The sequence below is a fragment of the Phalangium opilio genome, unplaced genomic scaffold, assembly GCF_054372755.1.
Source record: "Phalangium opilio isolate 3A_F unplaced genomic scaffold, DU_Popi_V2 ptg000056l_1, whole genome shotgun sequence".
Classification (NCBI taxonomy): Eukaryota; Metazoa; Arthropoda; class Arachnida; order Opiliones; family Phalangiidae; genus Phalangium; species Phalangium opilio.
The window spans coordinates 4,711,901-4,731,083 of NW_028324175.1; the positions used below are offsets into that span (position 1 = coordinate 4,711,901).

Here is a 19,183-nt window from a genome sequence, read left to right on the forward strand (position 1 = left end):
ACAAGAGAAAGTACGTCAAGTCATTCTGCAAAATTGATATTTACGTCAACAAATGGCGAAAAGCTTGTTCGTATCAAATTGAGCTCGGAGGACCCAACTGTTGTCAATTCACATTTGATCAATTTTGCTACTTGAATGATATTGTCGTAAGCTATAGTCCTTTTTTACCAGTCTTGATAAAGGTAACGGTAGGCATTGAGGACGACATGATTGATGGCGTAGTTCCCCTTGAACTTGATAAATTCATGAACAGTACTTTCCTAAGCGACTGCGTGATCAAAACAGAACAGAAAGAGTTTTCTTGTCACAAAGTGTTGTTGGCAGCAAAATCCGAGTACTTCACAGCGATGCTTTCAAGCGATATGAAGGAGGCCAACGAAAACGTAATTGACTGGACGACAGTGTTCGACGGGGACACTGTCCACGATTTACTCCACTTCATCTACACCGGAAAAATTCCATCTAATATCGACAACACTTGCCAAAAATTGATACACGCCGCGTATCTCTGTTCCCTTAAAGATCTACAAGAGATATGCGGTGAACGTTTGAAAACCTTGATCCATAAGGAAAACGTCCTTGATATTCTACAAATTGCGGAGAAGTACGATATTAATAAACTGAAAGACATCGCCGCTAATTACATTGCTGTTCACAAAGAAGAAATATTCCAGTCTGCTGCTTGGCAGGACGCCAATCCGGAAATGGTACGTGATTTGTTTAGAGCCGCGATGGATGTGTTGATTGCAAAGTAACTCAAAGACTTAAATGATTTTGTGAAATTTGAAGCTTGTGTTCTAGCTAGTTTAAGCAAACGACAAAACAGACCAAATTCATTCATTCATTACTATATTTGTACCTTTTTCTTTTGGACAATTAATAAACCATTCTTATTTCTATTAATATTTGTGTCCTGGATATATATCTATGCATAATTTTCAGACTAGGAGGATTGATACAATTTACAACAGGAGACGAGGCTAATTAGAGCTACACTTTGTCCTGGCCTCCTGGTGTAAATGGTGTCAATCCTCCCAAGATTTCCCCATAGAACCAACCAGGGCCGGAAATAAGCACAGGACCACTGGACATTGTCCAATAAAATTTTAAAATGTCCCATAAATTTTTTAAAACCTAAGGGGGTCACTGGACAGGACAGTTGACCAGTAAATTTTTCCGAAGTTTTGATAGCTTGACTATGAAGACGCGACACAATTTTTGCGGACTCCAGAGGACAATGTCCTATAAGAAATTTTTCTTATTTCCGGCCCTGGAACCAACCTTCCAGAAATATTATTACTCTCTAAGCGGCTTGGTTTGTAGTTTGCTATATTTCAGTTCTTAACCAAGTTTAAATAACAAGGCGTTCAACACACCAGACTCCATTTTAACCCCTGACCTTTGATATAGGTGTCTATTATTATTTAGTTTCATTCCAATTATCTTTACATATATAGTCAGGCAAGAGTTCCATTGTATCTCAAGGAGCGCATTTAACTTAGTGAAAGGTCATTTACTTTGGAATTATTGTATCAGCTGAGAAAACTGTCAATATGCCATCGAAGCAGCTGGAGATTAATTAAAACCAAGCAAGAACGGGGGGGGCTTAGTCTCGGGATTAATTTGTCAATTAGTAGAAACATTTGTCAGCCTTTATATATACTGCATACTTCTAAAGCTATTTGAACTCCTTAAACCATCTATTGGAGATTCGCTGAACCGAACAGCGATTAAAGTACTTGAGACCTCAATAAGAAGTGATTACTAGTTTATTAGGGAGAAGGTATAAATTCGCCTCCATGTTTATAATCTAGCTTTATCTCCAGTCCAAACGTACGTAGGTCCGGAGTTAATCCCCGCCGCCTCTAAATTACAACCAGCCAGCATCTCATTGCTTCTTGAAAACTCACGTCAGCGCGACGCGAATGAGTACGAAAATTGCTTGTATTTTCCGACTGAGGAGAGCTGGCGAAATAGCCCGGTGCCTCCTTTTACGTCCCCCCTTGTATTTTGAAAGGGGGACTGGGACTATGGCGCGCGAATACTGAGGCATCTTATACCTTCTCCCTAGTAAACTAGATATCACTTCTTGACATCACTACTTTAACCGGGGATTTCATCTACATATTTTAAGCCAAATTAGTATATATATGATCATCATTTTAATTCAAGTTATATTTTCCTATGAAAACATATTTTTTTCCTCCAATAAAATCCTATAATGTCTAAAAAATAAAAAAAATAAAAAAAATAAATTTTAATTTTTGGCTGAGCTCCTTGAATTACGTAAGGAAAATAAGGACCGTAATTTTGTGTGAGAATAACCCTTTAATAAGATTGAATGGGATTTTATTAGGCTCTAAGGTACCCGTGGTTTCCCCATCCCAATCCCCATCTCCCAATTCCCCATAGATTTATCTCGCCTGTTCCATTTCGTACTGAGAGCTAAACTAAACTAGATTCCTTCAAGAAAGAAAGAAAGAGAGATATATAGAAAATCTCCGTCTCTTGAGCTTCCGGGATGAATCTCCGGTTGGTGCGTTCAGTGCTATATCAATAAAGTAACCGATCCCTAACCGGTGACAGTTTCTGAACTCATTTCTATAGCCTCTAATCATCATTTTCACTCTATATATATGTACTAGAGTTTCCTTCGCTAACCCTAATAACCCTCAAGGGTTTTAATCTAATGAGGCTTAAGCTTGATCATCTATATCTATATAAATCAAAGTCCTGACTGACTGACTGACTGACTGACTGACTGACTGATAATCAACGCCCAGCCCAAACCGCTTGCCCTAGAAGGCTGAAAATTCGCATGAACGTTACTCATAAGTAGTAGGCGCGTACTAAGAAAGATTTTTCCAATCCGCCGCCATCTTAAAAAATGGCGACCAGAAATGTAAAAAAAACTCTCTATGCAAGTCCGCGCGTTTCAACTGATTTCACAAATATTTAGTACACTGCTTTCCTTTAACCTAAAGATGGGCTGAATGGTCTTTTTGGTTCGATTTGTTGCCATCTTTTTAAATGGCGGCCACAAAGTTAAAAACCCTTCTTTATAGAATAATGTCCGCGTGAAAAGTAATAAAAAATGTCCCGACGGGCTGACGGACAACATCGAGTGCCATCGGTCCTAGGGTGCTACAAAAATATTAGTCGAATCAGTAAAATGTCCACATTCTTTATATCATTTTGATGGTAGTTCTTATTACACGCGAGCGACGCCGCGGGTAGCAGCTAGTCTAATATATATTTTCAACTTCTCTCTCATCGTGATACCGTGTAATTACTTCCCCGGAAGTGAATCCTTAGGAGATACTGCAATATACAGGGTGTTTATTCAAGAAAGGGATACATTTGGTAGGAACGAAGTATTGTACATGAGTGGGATGCGTGGATGGGTTCTATGGGAAATCAACTGAATTTTGAGTGAATCGAAAATGTTAAATGTAACTTCTATGAGCAGCCCTTAGATTTTGATTGAACCCCCACAAGGGATGCATGCACCCCCTAACCCACAAGTTACGAATGAACATTGGAGAAGTTTTATGATTGGATGACCCCTTAAATTTAATAAGTAAGAAACTGAACAGACAGTGCTAAGGGGTCATCCAATCATAAACACTTCTCCTATGTTCATTCGTAACTTGTGGGTTAGGGGGTGCATGCATCCCTTGTGGGGGTTCAATCAAAATCTAAGGGCTTCTCATAGAAGTTACATTTAACATTTTCGATTCACTCAAAATTCAGTTGAATTCCCATAGAACTAACCATCCACGCATCCCACTCATGTACAATACTTCGGTCCCATAATTACCCCAACCCTTTTTGGAATACAACACCCTGTATATCGGTTATATTTTCGCTTAATTTAACAATATAATCTACGCTTGTAGTGTTGTATATTTATAATTATTACTCCTAATTAACCAGTAATTGCTGCGGATGTAATAAAATAATTATTATTCAGGTGAAAATGAAGTATTTTCTTAATTAACGTATCTAATTTGAATACGCAACCAAAGCAAATTTGATATTAATATTTATTCAAGTGTTATTGGAATAAATTCATCGTAATATATTTTTGGAATTACTTATTTTTCTTTTTCGTACCGTCAAACTGAATTCCAGAAATATCAAGAAATTTTATACTCTAATATCGAAATTCGCTTTTTGAATTGAGCTAAAAATATACTTTCGCTTAATCATAAGTAAATAGAGCATTTACTAAGTTTGTATCTTCCCAAATCGTTTTGTAATACAGTTTGTAACTGGTAACTTAGAAACTGGAGCTTGTAATTTTGAAGTGATTCAGGGTAAAGCGACATACGCCTGGTGAGGCGCTGCTGTCAAATTTGGGCTTAGTAAGTTCAGACTAAATAGGACTTAGATGGAACTTGGTCCTGCAAAATTAATTAACCACCACCGAGTTTAGATTTGACTTCATTGACTCGCTTAATTGTCGTTCTCCTTCTCGAACTAGTTATCTCGAGTACTGTAAGCCTCTCAGTAGCATTACGAACTTGTATATCTAGTGTCATACTTATGGAAGGAACATATCACTTATAAACTTATGGTATTATTAACATATGAAAGCACATAAATTCAACCATTAAATTCCGGGAAAAAAAGAAAACCTAAATACGAGGGGCTAGCCACTTGTGAAATCAAGTGTACACTCGACATGAAATCATTTTGAAATCAAGTGTACACTCGACATGAAATCATTTTGAAATCAAGTGTACACTCGACATGAAATCATTTTGAAATCAAGTGTACACTCGACATGAAATCATTTTGAAATCAAAATAAAATCTTGAAATCCTTTTCAAATCAAAATAAAATCTTGAAATCATTCTGAAATCAAAGTGAATTCTTGAAATCATTTTGAAATCAAACTGCATTCTTGAAATCAAACTGAATTCTTGAAATCATTTTGAAATCAAAGTGAATTCTTGAATTCGTAGTGAAATCATATAATCATATTGAAATCGTAGTGAAATCATAATGAATTCTAGAAATCGTCTTGAAATCATTTCGAAATCAAAACGCTGTCTTGAAATCCTTTCGAAATTAATATGAAGTCTGGAAATTATTTTGAATTCAAATTGAATACTTGAAATCATAGTGAATTCATAGTGAAATCATTGTGAATTCTTAGTGAAATCATTGTGAATTCTTGAAATCTTGGCCTATATTGGTTAAATCATTGTGAATTAGTTTTAATCCTATAGGTAAATTCGAATATTACCCCAACGTCCATGTTTCTCTATACACAATAATATTCAAATTGGTCTATTTCGAAGTATATTCAAGATGTTTGCATGACTCAGGCCGTGGGAAAATTCCGCGCTCGGTTCCGCGAAATAAAAATCGGCACCGCGCACAGGCCTTGATTAACGTAGGCAACGTTTTAACATTACGGGTATACGAAGAGGCCGATCCCTATAGAGTGTCGACGATATATCAAACATCCCTGGTATTGCTACACAAGAGCGGGGAGTCCTAAACCCCACTTTTGGTTACCTCCTAGGCTAATTTAATGGACTTCTGTTAGTAGCGGTAAACGACATTGCTCGTTGATGATGTTTTATTTTTAGAAACAATTTGAAAGTATTTTGCCTTCAAAACAAGCGGAGACCTCCAAAAATAGCGCTATTGATCTAGGTGGAAGTACTGATCTCTACAACTTAAGGACTAAGATGGTGGATTTTCAAGTTGTAGAATTCACCTTTGAAAATAACATGCTCAGAACCGAGGGGGAAGACACTTGAGAACTCAGGTGTACAATATGACTTGAACTCAATGTACTGTCAAAGCTGAACTCTGAGTTCCGAAGGCTTTGAACTCGATGCACTGCCAAAGCTGAACTCTTTTGAACTCAGGTGTACACAGAGGTCTAGAGCGTCTACCCCCTCGCTCAGAACTCTGAGCAAACTTTGCGTCAAGGATAAAAAAATACTGAATGCTCATGAGCATGGCGTTGAATTTCACGTTGGGAGAACTAAGTATTTCCCACAACAAATTTGCCTGGCAACACGACAAGGATTGCCCAAAGAATTAATGGAATACATTAATCTCAGGTAGGCATGTATAACGACTTCTGAAAGGAACTACGTATAGTTAAACTTGTGGGTTACTCAAAACCAAAGAAATCTTACCTGACCAACTTGAGTGAAATTTAGCAATCCTGAAGTCGTCTTCGTGCTTCTACATGGTTCTAATTCTATTTCATTCATAACCCAGTAAGGTCGGTGTTCTCCCATTGGATTGAGTCCCATTCGACCGAATATATCTTAAATATAATGTTTAATCCCGCCGTTTGTGCCGTTTCTGCCTATTGCTCTCCTTTCGCAATTATTTCTACTAAGGTAGTAGTGAATCTTCCCGTAATCGGTTTCTTTCGACACTTGTTTTTTTTTTGTGTCCGGGGCCACACACACAGAACACCATCGCAAAGCTAGGTCTGGTTATATAACTTCGCCTAACCAAAATTGATTATTAATGTCATTTGAACTTAACTGCAGTTACGTTGGACTGTGTGGGGAACAATAAAGTAATAAAAATATGCACCAATTTGAAATAAAGACCTCTGAGTATTTGAAACATTTTGACTGAATGTTTTTCAAATTGGGGTAATATTTGTGTGGGATTAGGGTTAGGTTAATGGTAGGTTTGGGCTATTGTTAAGGGTATAGGGTTAGGGTTATATTTTTATTTTCATAGAGGTCTTTTCATAATAAATGCGAGTCTTTTGAAAAAAATGCTATATTTATTAAGATCTTTGAACAATAAACGCTCTATTTATTAAAGGGCCTTGAACAATAAATATCTGCATTTTCCAAAATATTACTTGTTTTACACGTCAGGTTAGGTTGGCTTCGGTTAGGTTAGGTTACAATAGAGGATTGGTATTAAACTTGTGATTTAACCATTGCAATATCAGTATTTGTGTAGGAAAGTGCATTGATAGATCTAAGCATTAAATCAAGGGTGTTTTTGTTCAAAAATAAAAAAGACGCATTTTTTAATTCTGTTTGTAAAAAGTGCATTAAAGATATATTTATCGTTAATTAACATGGAAAATTTAAAAATAATAAAAACTTACATTTTGGCTATATGCGGTCCAATGGTACATTCGGCCCAATGGGACAGCAGCGTGAGATCCTTTTTTTCGTTATTTCTAATCTAAGTCCCGTACAACGTCTTTCCAATTCTGAACACTTTCCAACATTTTCTATCTTAATTTAATATTCTGTCATCTTCTTGTACCGTTTCAATAATTTAATTTTAATTTTTTCCCAACATTATTTCACATTCTCACTTCTGATTTTGAACTTAACACTCGCTGCTACCAAATCCCACGACCCTTATCATTGAGAAAATGAGTATTTAACCTTGTTTCAGAGTTCTTACGTACGCTGCAACGGGATTACGCCAATACATGGAGAAGAAACGGTGGTTTATTTTGAATACGTGCCTCGGTCCACACTTTTACTCTGGTACAGCCAAGAATGATTTTAACTTAAAAGAGTTGCAGGGTTTACGCCTTTACACCGTCAGTATCTGCTTCAAATTGTGGATAATCGGACTTACTATCGCGTTCATTTTCGCCTCAATAGAAGTATTATACAACCTTATAAAAAGACCCTTCTACCATAAATAGTATGAAGTGCCAACTTAATTTATAATTATGCCGAGATGTAGCAGCCATTTCTTTCAAAATCACTCAAATTTGATTTGATCCGAAATGATGTCTCACACAAATGAAATTCTCTACATTAATTAAACTAACACTATCAAGGTTTCTTCTTGTGATGAAGACCGATTTTTATATATGTATAAATATATAGGTTATTTTAATTAAACACGAACGCTTCCGTCAAATTTAGAAATACAGATTACAACAAGTTGGGAAATCAAAATAAATCTCTCCGAGTCGAGACGCAATTAAGAGATTTTTCTTAAATAATTTAATAAATATAATTTTCTATTATTTATTTTAATTTACCTTAATTCTAGTCAAATCGTTTTAACTTTTAAGAAACTTTATTCTTAAAATAATTTTAAACATAGCTATTGTTGTTGAAGAAGTTAATTTTAAATTAAGCAATTTAGGTAATTGAGCAGTGCAAGTTAAACAGGGTGTTTTTGAAAAGTCAGGCCAAATTTAGGTAGCGTTATCTTGGAATCACTCCGAGGGAAAAATTCCAATGAACCTTGTACCTAAATTTCAAACGGACTTCGGTGCGGTAGATCAAGTCTTTGAGACGTCCCAAAAAAAATCGCACGGATTTAAATCCGGAGATCTAGTTGGCCACTCAACAGGTCCACCTCGACCTACCCACCTCCCGGGGAACGTGGCATCAAGATGGGCTCTAACTTGACGACTGAAATGTGGTGGCGCCCCTTCGTGCATGAACCACATTCGTTCATGCACAATCTTAATGGTAGGTCGTCCAGTAGGTATGGTAAATCCTTTTGTAGGAAGTTCAAATACGCCTCACCATTTAGTTTTGGTTGTAGAAAGACGGGTTTAATCAAATTATCGCCGACAATCCCGCACCATACGTTTAGACTAAACTGCACTTGGTGTGACCTTACGCTAGTAGCGAGGGGGTTTTGTTGCCTCCACTCATGATGATTATGCAAGTTCATTGTGCCGTCACGGGAAAAATTGGACTCGTCAGACACTAACAGAGTTCGTGGGAATTCTAAGTCGATCACCCGGGCCATAAACCACCGTCAAAATCCTAGTCGTCTCGGATAGTCTGCTTCGTTTAACGACTGAATCTTCTGCAAATGATATGGATGGTACTGGTGTCCGCGAAGGATCTTCCAAACAAAAACATGGTTGATGCCCAATTGGCGACCACGCTACTAGCGTAAGGTCACACCAAGTACAGTTTATTCTAAACGTATGGTGCGGGATTGTCGGCAATAATTTGATTGGACCCGTCTTTCTACAACCAAGACTAAATGGTGATCCGTATTTGAACTTCCTACAAAATGATTTACCACACCTACTGGACGACCTACCATTAAGATTGCATCAACGAATGTGGTTCATGCACGACGGGGCGCCACCACATTTCAGTCGCCAAGTTAGTGCCCATCTTGATGCCACGTTCCCCGGGAGGTGGGTAGGTCGAGGTGGACCTGTTGAGCTAGATCTCCGGATTTAAATCCGTGCTTTTTTTTCTTTGGGGCCATCTCAAAGACTTGATCTACCGCACCGAAGTCCATGAGGTCCAAGACCTGAGACAACGCATAATTGACGGATGTGAGAGTATCCGAAACACGCCTGACATCTTTCACCGTGTTCGAGAATCCTTTGCAAGACGTGCCCAAGTTTGCATAAACGTTAATGGTGAACACTTTGAACAATTCTTGTAAACTGCATTTCAAGCTCTCTGTACAACTTGTGTTAATAAGAATTAAATGTACCCGTGTTAATAAGAATTAAATGTACCCGTGTTAATAAGAATTAAATGTACCCGTGTTAATAAGAATTAAATGTACCCGTGTTAATAAGAACTAAATGTACCCGTGTTAATAAGAATTAAATGTACCCGTGTTAATAAGAATTAAATGTACCTCTGGTAATAAACATTAAAGGTACCTGTGTTAATAACAATTAAAAGTACCTGTGTTAATAACAATTAAAAGTACCTGTGTTAATAACAATTAAAAGTACCTGTGTTAATAACAATTAAAAGTACCTGTGTTAATAACAATTAAAAGTACCTGTGTTAATAACACATAAAAGTACCTGTGTTAAAAACAACAAGTTGGGAAAACCAAAATATTACCTCTCCGAGTCAAGACGACTACTTACAAACTTATTTACCCAGATATGGAAATGTTTCTTAAGTTAAAAATTATAAAATATTAAAGCAGTATACAAAGCATAACAAATATACTGTAAATCAGACGACATTTTACATCCAATAATGATATACTTGTACACATTGAAATCATTCGATGGGGGGAAAAACGGGAAATGAAGAGATAAAACTTTGGAGGGATATTACCTTTACGTGTTTGTAAAGGCCATATTTTCTACTCCTCAACTGTATGCCCTCTATGTTCAAAGCCATATACACAACAGGGTTGCCATGTAAACACTATCCTCTCGTTTCATCTCAACGATTTTCTTAGTTTGTCAACATGACTGTTAACGTTACATAACACCAAAGCTTATTTGTGGATGCACACACTGAAAGTAAATGCGTACCATAAAAAGCATGAAAACACGAAGCTATTATCCGATTACGATCAGACCTTTCACTGGTCTGGGCTGCGTTCAGCAGAGCTCACCAAAAAAGACAGCGGATTTTGGAAATGTTTACCGGTGAGGTCTGTCGTCATAGCTTTTCTCCGGTCATCGGCGTTTTATAAATGACGCTACCGCAATAAAGCATGCAAGGTACCAAGGCTTAACAAAAATTGTATGATAACATATTTATAGAGATAGATAACACCTTTTATAATTAAAATTAGAAACTAACATATCTCTTAAAATATGATCAACTGGTTTCACGCCAATTAATTAGCTATAGTCCCATAGAGCTATTTGTATTAATTCCTCCATGGTTTTTTCGCCAAGCTGAGAAATACGCGTTTTACGTCACGTTATCCAAAGAGCCGACTATTTTCTTTGAAGACCGCGCTAAGCACCGTAACGTCAAAATTCAAAAACAAAATCCCGTTATGTAGGACACTGCTAACAGCGCTGGGCTCTGCTGAACGCGGCCCAGATTTCCACCATGATTATAATATCTAAGCCTAAAGTGTATTTAACTTTCGGCTCACTCTGAACCGTTAATGTCTCTGCATTACAAAAACGAAATCCAAACCCAAGCGTTTACTTTTTGGTTCACTAGGCCTATTGACAAATAAAAGTTCATTTGACCAACATAGTAACGTTGTGCTTGTATTCACTTTAGAAAGGATTATGCTATAAACAGATGTAGTATAGCTTAAGTAATATATAAACATCCATTTTAAATAATAATATTAAAAAAAATCTTTGGAATATCAAAATGAAATAGAGCTTTAAAGCTACAAAAGTACTAAATGCATCATAATTACGAAAAATATTTCCACATATTCACTTTATATTAAGGATAAAGGGAATATTATGGTTCTGTAGGATTCCTTTACACATCAAAACAAAACGAACTTCTAACGCAGTGCACTACTGTAACAACGGACGGACACACACAGACAAAAACATAGACTGCTTTTTAACTCTTTCCGTATTAATTTTGAATTGAAAAACAAGATTATCTTAAATATTAAAATAAATATAATTAATATTTAATATTTTCTTCGTTAGTTGTTCGCCTTATTGAGCGTTACATCGCGTTTATAAAGAACAATTAGACATTCTTGAGAGACTTGACTAATATTGGCGTTTGAAATGAAGCATACGCCGGTTGCATTACCTTACTCAAATAGGTAGTATATAAGGGTGTCGAACTACAGCTAATAGCAAGAACAACCGCAATTGCGAAAACCCTTGGTGGCGATCCCACCTTAGGGAGGCTAGACGTTTCTCGTAACCCTAGCTGATCGCCGCGAATGTCTTAAACCCAACGATGACGATGGAGTAGAAAGCCAGGTGTACAGACTGGTGTCCAAGTGGAATGGACGAAGACCAGAAGATGGTGGTGATTAGAAGCCAGTATGTACAGACTGGTGTCCGTGTGGGATGGACGAAGACCAAAAGATGGTGGTGATTAGAAGCCAGTATGTACAAACTGGTGTCCATGTGGGATGGACGAAGACCAAAAGATGGTGGTGATTAGAAGCCAGTAAGTACAGATTGGTCTCCATGCGGGATGGACGAAGACCAAAAGATGGTGGTGATTAGTAGCCAGTAAGTAAAGATTGGTCTCCGTGTGGGATGGACAAAAACCAGAAGATGGTGGTGTGAGAACTCAAGTAGAGGAGCCATTTCCGTGACTGTGAAAGCAGTTCGGAAATGGCGAACACGTTTGCTCCGATTTGGAAACTGCGAACGCGGTCACGTGGGTGTAACAACAGACACACAGACACACAGACAGACACACACACACACACACACACACACACACACACGTCAAAATTAGAACCTCTCCGTGACATACGTCACTCGGAGAGGTAATAAAAGCGGGATGTATGTATAGTTGGGACGTTCTCACTTAGAACAAGATGATCCAAGGGCTCATAATAGTAGCCACATCGTATTTTCTCTCGACGTTCAAAAATGACGAACGAACAATTTGATACTACTACTACTACTACTACAGGGCCAGTCAAACTAAGAGCCCCATCATAGATATCCATCATACGATGTGACAGGGGTAAATAACGAAAGGAGTTAGAGACGCTAGCTTCCGTAGTGTAGAATACAGTGGGACCTTGAAACGTCATAGAATTTGTAACTAACGTAGTGCCATCTTTGGAACTGTATTGTAAATAAGAGCAGAACCTTAATAGTTTTGCCTTAAAATCTCGCGCCGCAAGGTATTCTGGATAAAGTAAAATGGCGGGTGTCGATGTTGTGAAGTCGTCTCATAAATCAACCCAATATAATTATTATATTCAATCGCGAGTAAACAGCGATTTAAAGAAGAAAGATAAGTCAACAATTTGCAATTTGAAGCCGGGGAAATCCTCAAAATGTGATCAAACTTGTTTTGCCGTAAGTGCGCGGTTACAGAGTCGGCCCAGTGAGCCAAGGCTTAGTGGGAACTGTGGGATCAGGATCATCGACTGTATCTGTGACTAATGAAATTAAAACAACTAAAACTGTATTGAAGGATGCAAAAACGACATTTAATTCCATTTCATTATCGAATAAGGAATTTACCAACTTTAAAGTTGCATGTTTCTAATTCAAGTGCACCTTAATGAATACTCTTTACTCTAACCCTAATTGTCAGTTTGTCACTCAGTCGTAAGCAGACGAACACTAGCAGACGAATACTAGCAGACAGGAGAAAATCGATATCCAGCATGCCTTTCGAATCTTTGCTGCCACGCTATTGGTTGCAAAATATCATACTTATTTTGAATTATAGGCGGCGCGACCGAGGCGTTTTCTCTTTTCTGTGTCTACGTTTGAAAGTCCCACTGTATTCTACACTACGGAAGCTAGCGTCTCTAACTCCTTTCGTTATTTACCCCTGGATGTGACTAACAAGGGTTTCGAGCAGACCAATAACCATTCGTAAAGCTAGCTACGCACGCTCTGTTCCAATTTGTCCGAACCTTTAATTCGGTGCCTAGATGACTTTTACCTCTGATCCCCGGCTACAGTACCCTTTTGTCACATAAAGGAGAACCAAACGGTGAATAACCATTTTAAATATGAAAGAGTTATAAGCGTGGGCGGCCAGGGTGGCTAAATTGAAATTGCATCGAGGGGATTGATTGGAAGGGGACAAGTATTAGTGATCGGACATTGGTCACTCGCTTAACTTGAGGGTGCGGGTGGCCCACCAACCAAGATATTTATTTGTTTTCGAGCTATATGCTTAAATCTTATGCATATATTGTTTAATATCGGAATTGATTATATCTACAATATTTAAAAAAGATATCAATAGCTAACAGTGGTTAGCAATATCTATGAATCAGATGACGTTTGGGTATATATATCGTCCATCGAACCTATTGAAAATACTTCATTTGCCCTAAAACCCAAACTCTGAATTGTTTTAAAAGAAAAATTTTAAACAGGCTAATACCGGGTGCCTTTAGTAAATTCCAGCTTAAAATGGGTAAATATTCCAGTATTCCAGTGGATAACGTATTCTCTTTCACGCTTAACCTATCCGAGACTTACTTAAGATTCAAATCTTGGTTTTTTCAATTACCTGGAATATTGACCACCTTCTCCGAGTTTAATGTTAAATTTCGTCAAGCTTCAAGACTTCTTTAAATTGCCCCTTCACGCTTATAGCTCAAACAGTTTAAGAAAGAGCTAGAGAGTGGTGAACAGAAGGGTGCGGTTATCGTGGTGGATCAAGAGGCATTGCCCAATGTTCGTCTTGGGAGTAATTGCGAGAAATACCCAGATTACGAAATACTATTAAATGGCGAGTACAAAATGTACTTATAATTCTGTTAAATTATTCTACTAACAACCTCGATACTAATTATCAATCGAAAATCAAATTGCAACACTTCTTTAATATTTCGAATTGCAGATGCAAGAATTTAGCTGGATCCCAAAATGGCGCTGAACAAAATGGAATTTCTTGGAAATAATCGATATTTTAAATACAGGTATTTAATTTTCATTTTCAAATAGTAAATGTTATTTATGCTTGATAAATTGATCAATAGGTTCGCCAATGAGACTGAAATTACCTACGGGACACCTCCTGTGAGTTTAAAATCATTTGTTCGCATTGATGAAGCAAGACTTAAGTGTTTCGGAATTAAGATCGATTTTCAGATTTTTCTCGAACGTTTGCACTTTCATTTCTTGTCAGGAATGGCAATTCAGAGAGAGCATAAAGGCCCAAGTGGCCGGTGAAACCGATTAGTAGTGATTTAGACAAAAATAAAAGTCCTACGAGGAAAACTTTAAAAAAAGGGAAGAATTATAATTGTAATCTTACCAAACCCTCAGACACTAACCAATATCTCTATGAACATTTACAAGATTATGTTAAGGTAATATTTTAGTTCATTTTGTCGATTAATTTTCAGGGTCGAGTGGCACCCTGTTTCCCCTCTTCAATTATATACTCAGCCTATACACAAGATTTTCAAAGTAAGTGATTAAAACGATTTGATTTATTTACCAAATTACGAAGCATAAATATTTAATCCTCACGATGGCTTTAGAGAGTTCATATCTTCACGATTGACACGCTGCGCTCATTTTTCGATAAAAGACTAAAATATTTCACTCCGTCTTCTTCCTATGGAACAAGCGACACGATTATCCTATCGGCGCCCCCGAAGAAAATCACGTCCACTTCCTTTTCCTTCTTAAATATGGACACTCCAGTGAATTTCGCTCAATTAACATTCCATACACCATCCAATTCATTGAATTCCATTCTTGGTTTTATTAGGTGATGATTTTAATTGTGTCCAGTGTGGTCATTCTCTCAATTTTGCTCGTCGTTCACTCCATCGTAACCAACAAATACAAATCGATGCCCTCCAAGAAAGTGGTCAAGAAAATGGCCCGAGAAACCCTGGAAAATGTTTGGGAGAACGCGTCGCTCTTCTGTCTCGAACGTAAGCGATTAAGCCCTCGCTATTATTTAATAACCTGTTTCGTATGAGGGATTCAATAACCAAAGATTATGTCCCGATAAAGAAAGATGGCTGGCGCTTAAATCACTCTTGGTAAAGCGAACTGGATAATTTTGTTCCCTACAGCGATTGCCACCATTTTGCCCCACATTACTTGTCGTCTGCTGGCTGCGTCGTGGCTGATCGGAGTGACTTTCATTCTGTTCTACTTTGGTTGTTATTTGCGGACGGAGTTCACGACGGAAAGCTACAATCGCGTCGACACCCTCTCGGACTTGATCAAATCGGGAATTCCGACAGGAATGGCCAAGGATACATACAAACGCCTCCTCCAAGTTTCGGTGAATAACCATCTTTATGCTAAGTTTGCCAATTCTTCTGACATCATTTTCGCGTATCTACAGGCAACCCAGGACCCGGCTGTTAAGGAATGGCTAGGCGAACTAGATTGGAATAAATGTTGGGTCAATTTTGTAGATAGCTTAGCAAAGAATTTCATTCCCATTGTTTCCGGGCAAAAAGCTGCAATCACAACGGTTGAATTTTTGAATATTTTCTTCGAAATGATTATGAGATCCAAATCTGGCAGGAAAAAGTTATACGCGATTAAAGGATGACTTTATTTTTCGCAAAAAAAGTTATCTCCGACTACGTACACACCATGTTCAACACCTCTTGGGTGAGAAGCAGCCCGCAACTGCACGAGTCCCTCCAACTGAGGTTGGTAATGAATATTATCGTAAAATTATGAAGGGGTTTTGACCACTGTTTTGTTGCAGCATGGCACCCTTATTCGAAACGCAAGTTTTCAATTATCTGAACTTTGATCTCGATTACACGGTTGAACAGCTCACGTGGAAGAAACCGTTGAAAACCGTGGCTGGTTTGGACCTGAATAGCGTCGGCGTTCCTTTCTACTTTCTTCTCATGTTGTTGTCAGGAACAGTAGCCGTCGTCACAACAGAAATAATCTTCTACTAATTAACATGAAAATTGAAAATTAAATACATCACGAAACGAAATGGAATTTCTCGATAATACATCCAAACCTCCTCTGTTCTTCAAAATGACTGCACGTCACGACACTTCAAATCTTCTCTTTTAACTTATAGTAGTAATCAGTTACGCACTTGTGATTTTAATATGTTTTCACTCGAGTATTAACGCAAGTACCTTTCTAATTGGGACTAAATTATCTCGCATTAATAAAAAATATCAAGTTACGATTTTCAAGTCGAAATGTTATCATTAACACCCAAAAGACTGCTATTAATTAAAAGCTAAAACTTGCTTTCGAAAAACGAAGATAAGAATTCACACGAGCGAAGTTTACTTGAACAGACACTGAATTTTCTTCTTTTAATATAAAGATTTTATATTACCAAAGCATGGTATAAAACTTGACTTCAATTAAACTTAATCAAACATATTTATTCCAACCACATCTCAAATCGTCCTTAAAACAATTCATCGCTAAATTCATGAGAATTTTATGTCAATATTCCCGAGTTATAGAACCTAAGCTAGCCTAACCTTAACTTCAAAATAGTTAGATGTAGACCACTAATCAACTTTGTTTTATGTGTAATAAACTTAAACGATATTGATATATTACCTGTGGCTATATTTCGTCAGTTGCTTCAAAATGGTCGCTTACACCATTACTTTACTAAAGCCAAGACCTATTATTTTGCCACAAACTCTATTACGAGAATAATTAACTCGAGTTTATATAACCTTGTTGAAAACCCGACCAAATGTAATATTTTAAAAATATATGTAAAGCGAGCCTGTATATAGCAGAATTCAGACTTAGAAAAGGTAAATATTCCCGTACAAGACCCATTCCCTTCCATGCATTAAACGTTTTTAAAGTATAACTCTTCTAGTCGGGATTTTATTTATAATTAAAAATATTGATTAGAAAAATGCATTATTCATAATTTTTATTTCTGTTACCCTGGTAAAATCAAGTGTTTTTTTACTGATTCTTCTACTAATTATAAGACCGATCTGCATAGGAAATATCTCCAAATGATTTTGAAACTCAAATTAGTTTGAGACTTCATTATAGATAATTAGAAATTAGCACCTTCGACCAATCGCGTAACGCCCCTCCCTGCCTTCTTCTTGTAAACAAAATTTAACTAGCGCCATGATTGTCACAACGCTCGCAAATTTTACAAAATAACGCTTTAAATCTCATTCGACATGAAGAGTGCCAAGTGAATTTTGTTAACGGAGGTGCTAATTTCAAATAGTCGATGAGTTTTGAAACTAACTTGAATTTTAAATTCATTCGGAGCTGGTACTTCCTCGACATTTCACTGCGCAGATTTCCCTTATAATTAGTAGAAGAATCGAAAAAAATCGATTCATTTTCCTTTTCACTTTCCCTTTAAAACAGGATATAATTAAATACACAACTTATTTATTTTCCACGAACTGTATTGCGAGAAACAATTGCCTCGAGTTGAATTGACCTTGTTAGGCAGAGTAATGGTATTTAAACGGTATGTAACGTTTCCAGTCTGGTCTGGTCTTTATTTATAACAAAACTATTGTTTTCTATAAATTAATTATTCAACATTCTCATTTCAGTTACCGTGGCAACTGAAACATTAGCAAACAAAATAGACCTAGCAGTTAAAATTATACTCCAGTTTCATTACGCAAACTCTGTCCTTTACGAGACTAGTCATATCTTACAAGCCACATCGGTACTCAAAGAAGATTACTAAATTGTCTTAAAATTATATTAAATTGTTATCGCTTGAAAATTTCAGAGATTTGAAGTTTTACAGGATTGTTGTACTTTATGTCTTCGCCTTTCAGATTTAATAGACTAGTGGCGGTAGAGAGGGGTGTGGACTGTGTATCCCTCCCTCTGGGCGCGCTCTTGTAAGAGGCGATACTGTACGCTCCCAGTAGGGGGATCGCACTGAGCTAAGAGATAGAAGGGTATGACGTTCGCATACGTAGTACTGCCATTACTCTGTACGTTATGATTTAAGTGGACCCCAAAATGGCGCTGAACAAAATGGAATTTCGGGGAAATAATCGATATTTGAAATACAGGTATATAATTTGCCTTTTCAAATCGGAAATTTTATTGATGCCTGATTTTTAAAAAGCGTCAATTGGGTAGTGATTTTAGAAGAAGAACACTTTAATCATAATCTTAACAAGAAGGCAGGGAGTTACGCGATTAGTTTGATTTGCTAATTTCAATTAATAATCAAAGAAATCTAAACGTAATTTGAATTTTAAAATCATTCGGAGGTATAATTTCCCGTATGTTTCATTATGCAGAATGGTTTTACAATTATAGTAGAAGAATCGATAAAATAAATCCATTGATTTTACTTGTCACCCTCCCTCGATCAAAACCGCGTAATAATTATAGACAAAACTAATTATTTTGTCACGAACTGTAACTTACGAGAACACTTTCCTCGAGTTTGTTGAAAAACTGACCAAACGTAATGGTCTCTAAACACGAGCCTGTCTATAGCAGAATTCAGTCTTAGAAGGGGAAAACCCGTTCCCTTTTACGCCTAAGCTTTCCAAGAGTAACTCTTCTAATCTTGGAGTTATTAAATTACCAGGAATATTGACCACCTTCTCTAGGTTTAAGACGCCACGCAAAGGATTAATACAACTCCAATTAACTTCCAAATTGAGTCAAGCTTCGAGATTTCTTTCAATTACGCACTTACGCTTTTAGCTCCAAAAGCTCAAGAACCATGTGGGGTATAGCGGGAAATACCCAGATTCCAAAATACCATTCAACGCCGAGTACAAAATATTCTTATCATTCTGTTAAATTATTCTCCCTAAGCACTATTATCAATCTCATTAATAATTAACAATCGAAAATCTATCAGGAACAATTTACAGTCTTTGAAGATTT

The 19,183-nt window shown here is 37.1% G+C and overlaps 1 protein-coding gene across 1 annotated transcript; it reads left to right on the forward strand.

Annotated features, from left to right (window-relative positions):
- The first annotated feature begins 12,173 nt into the window (after positions 1-12,173).
- On the forward strand, positions 12,174-17,327 carry LOC149668113 (uncharacterized). The gene is made up of 10 exons (XM_089841235.1): positions 12,174-14,106; positions 14,205-14,283; positions 14,344-14,383; positions 14,444-14,532; positions 14,713-14,776; positions 14,851-15,015; positions 15,084-15,252; positions 15,397-15,611; positions 15,675-15,990; positions 16,050-17,327. The coding sequence occupies exons 2-9, from the start codon at positions 14,231-14,233 to the stop codon at positions 15,885-15,887; spliced, it is 1,008 nt and encodes a 335-aa protein (XP_089697361.1). The 5' UTR covers positions 12,174-14,106; positions 14,205-14,230; the 3' UTR covers positions 15,888-15,990; positions 16,050-17,327.
- Positions 17,328-19,183: the final 1,856 nt, after the last annotated feature.

Bases quoted from the DNA above. Each gene is read 5' to 3' on its own strand.
- LOC149668113 (XM_089841235.1), top strand. From the start codon at position 14,231: ATGGCGCTGAACAAAATGGAATTTCTTGGAAATAATCGATATTTTAAA. The intron at 14,533-14,712 runs GTGAAACCGATT...ATTAATTTTCAG, and splicing joins CATAAAGGCCCAAGTGGCCG to GGTCGAGTGGCACCCTGTTT. The intron at 15,253-15,396 runs GTAAGCGATTAA...TGTTCCCTACAG, and splicing joins GTCGCTCTTCTGTCTCGAAC to CGATTGCCACCATTTTGCCC.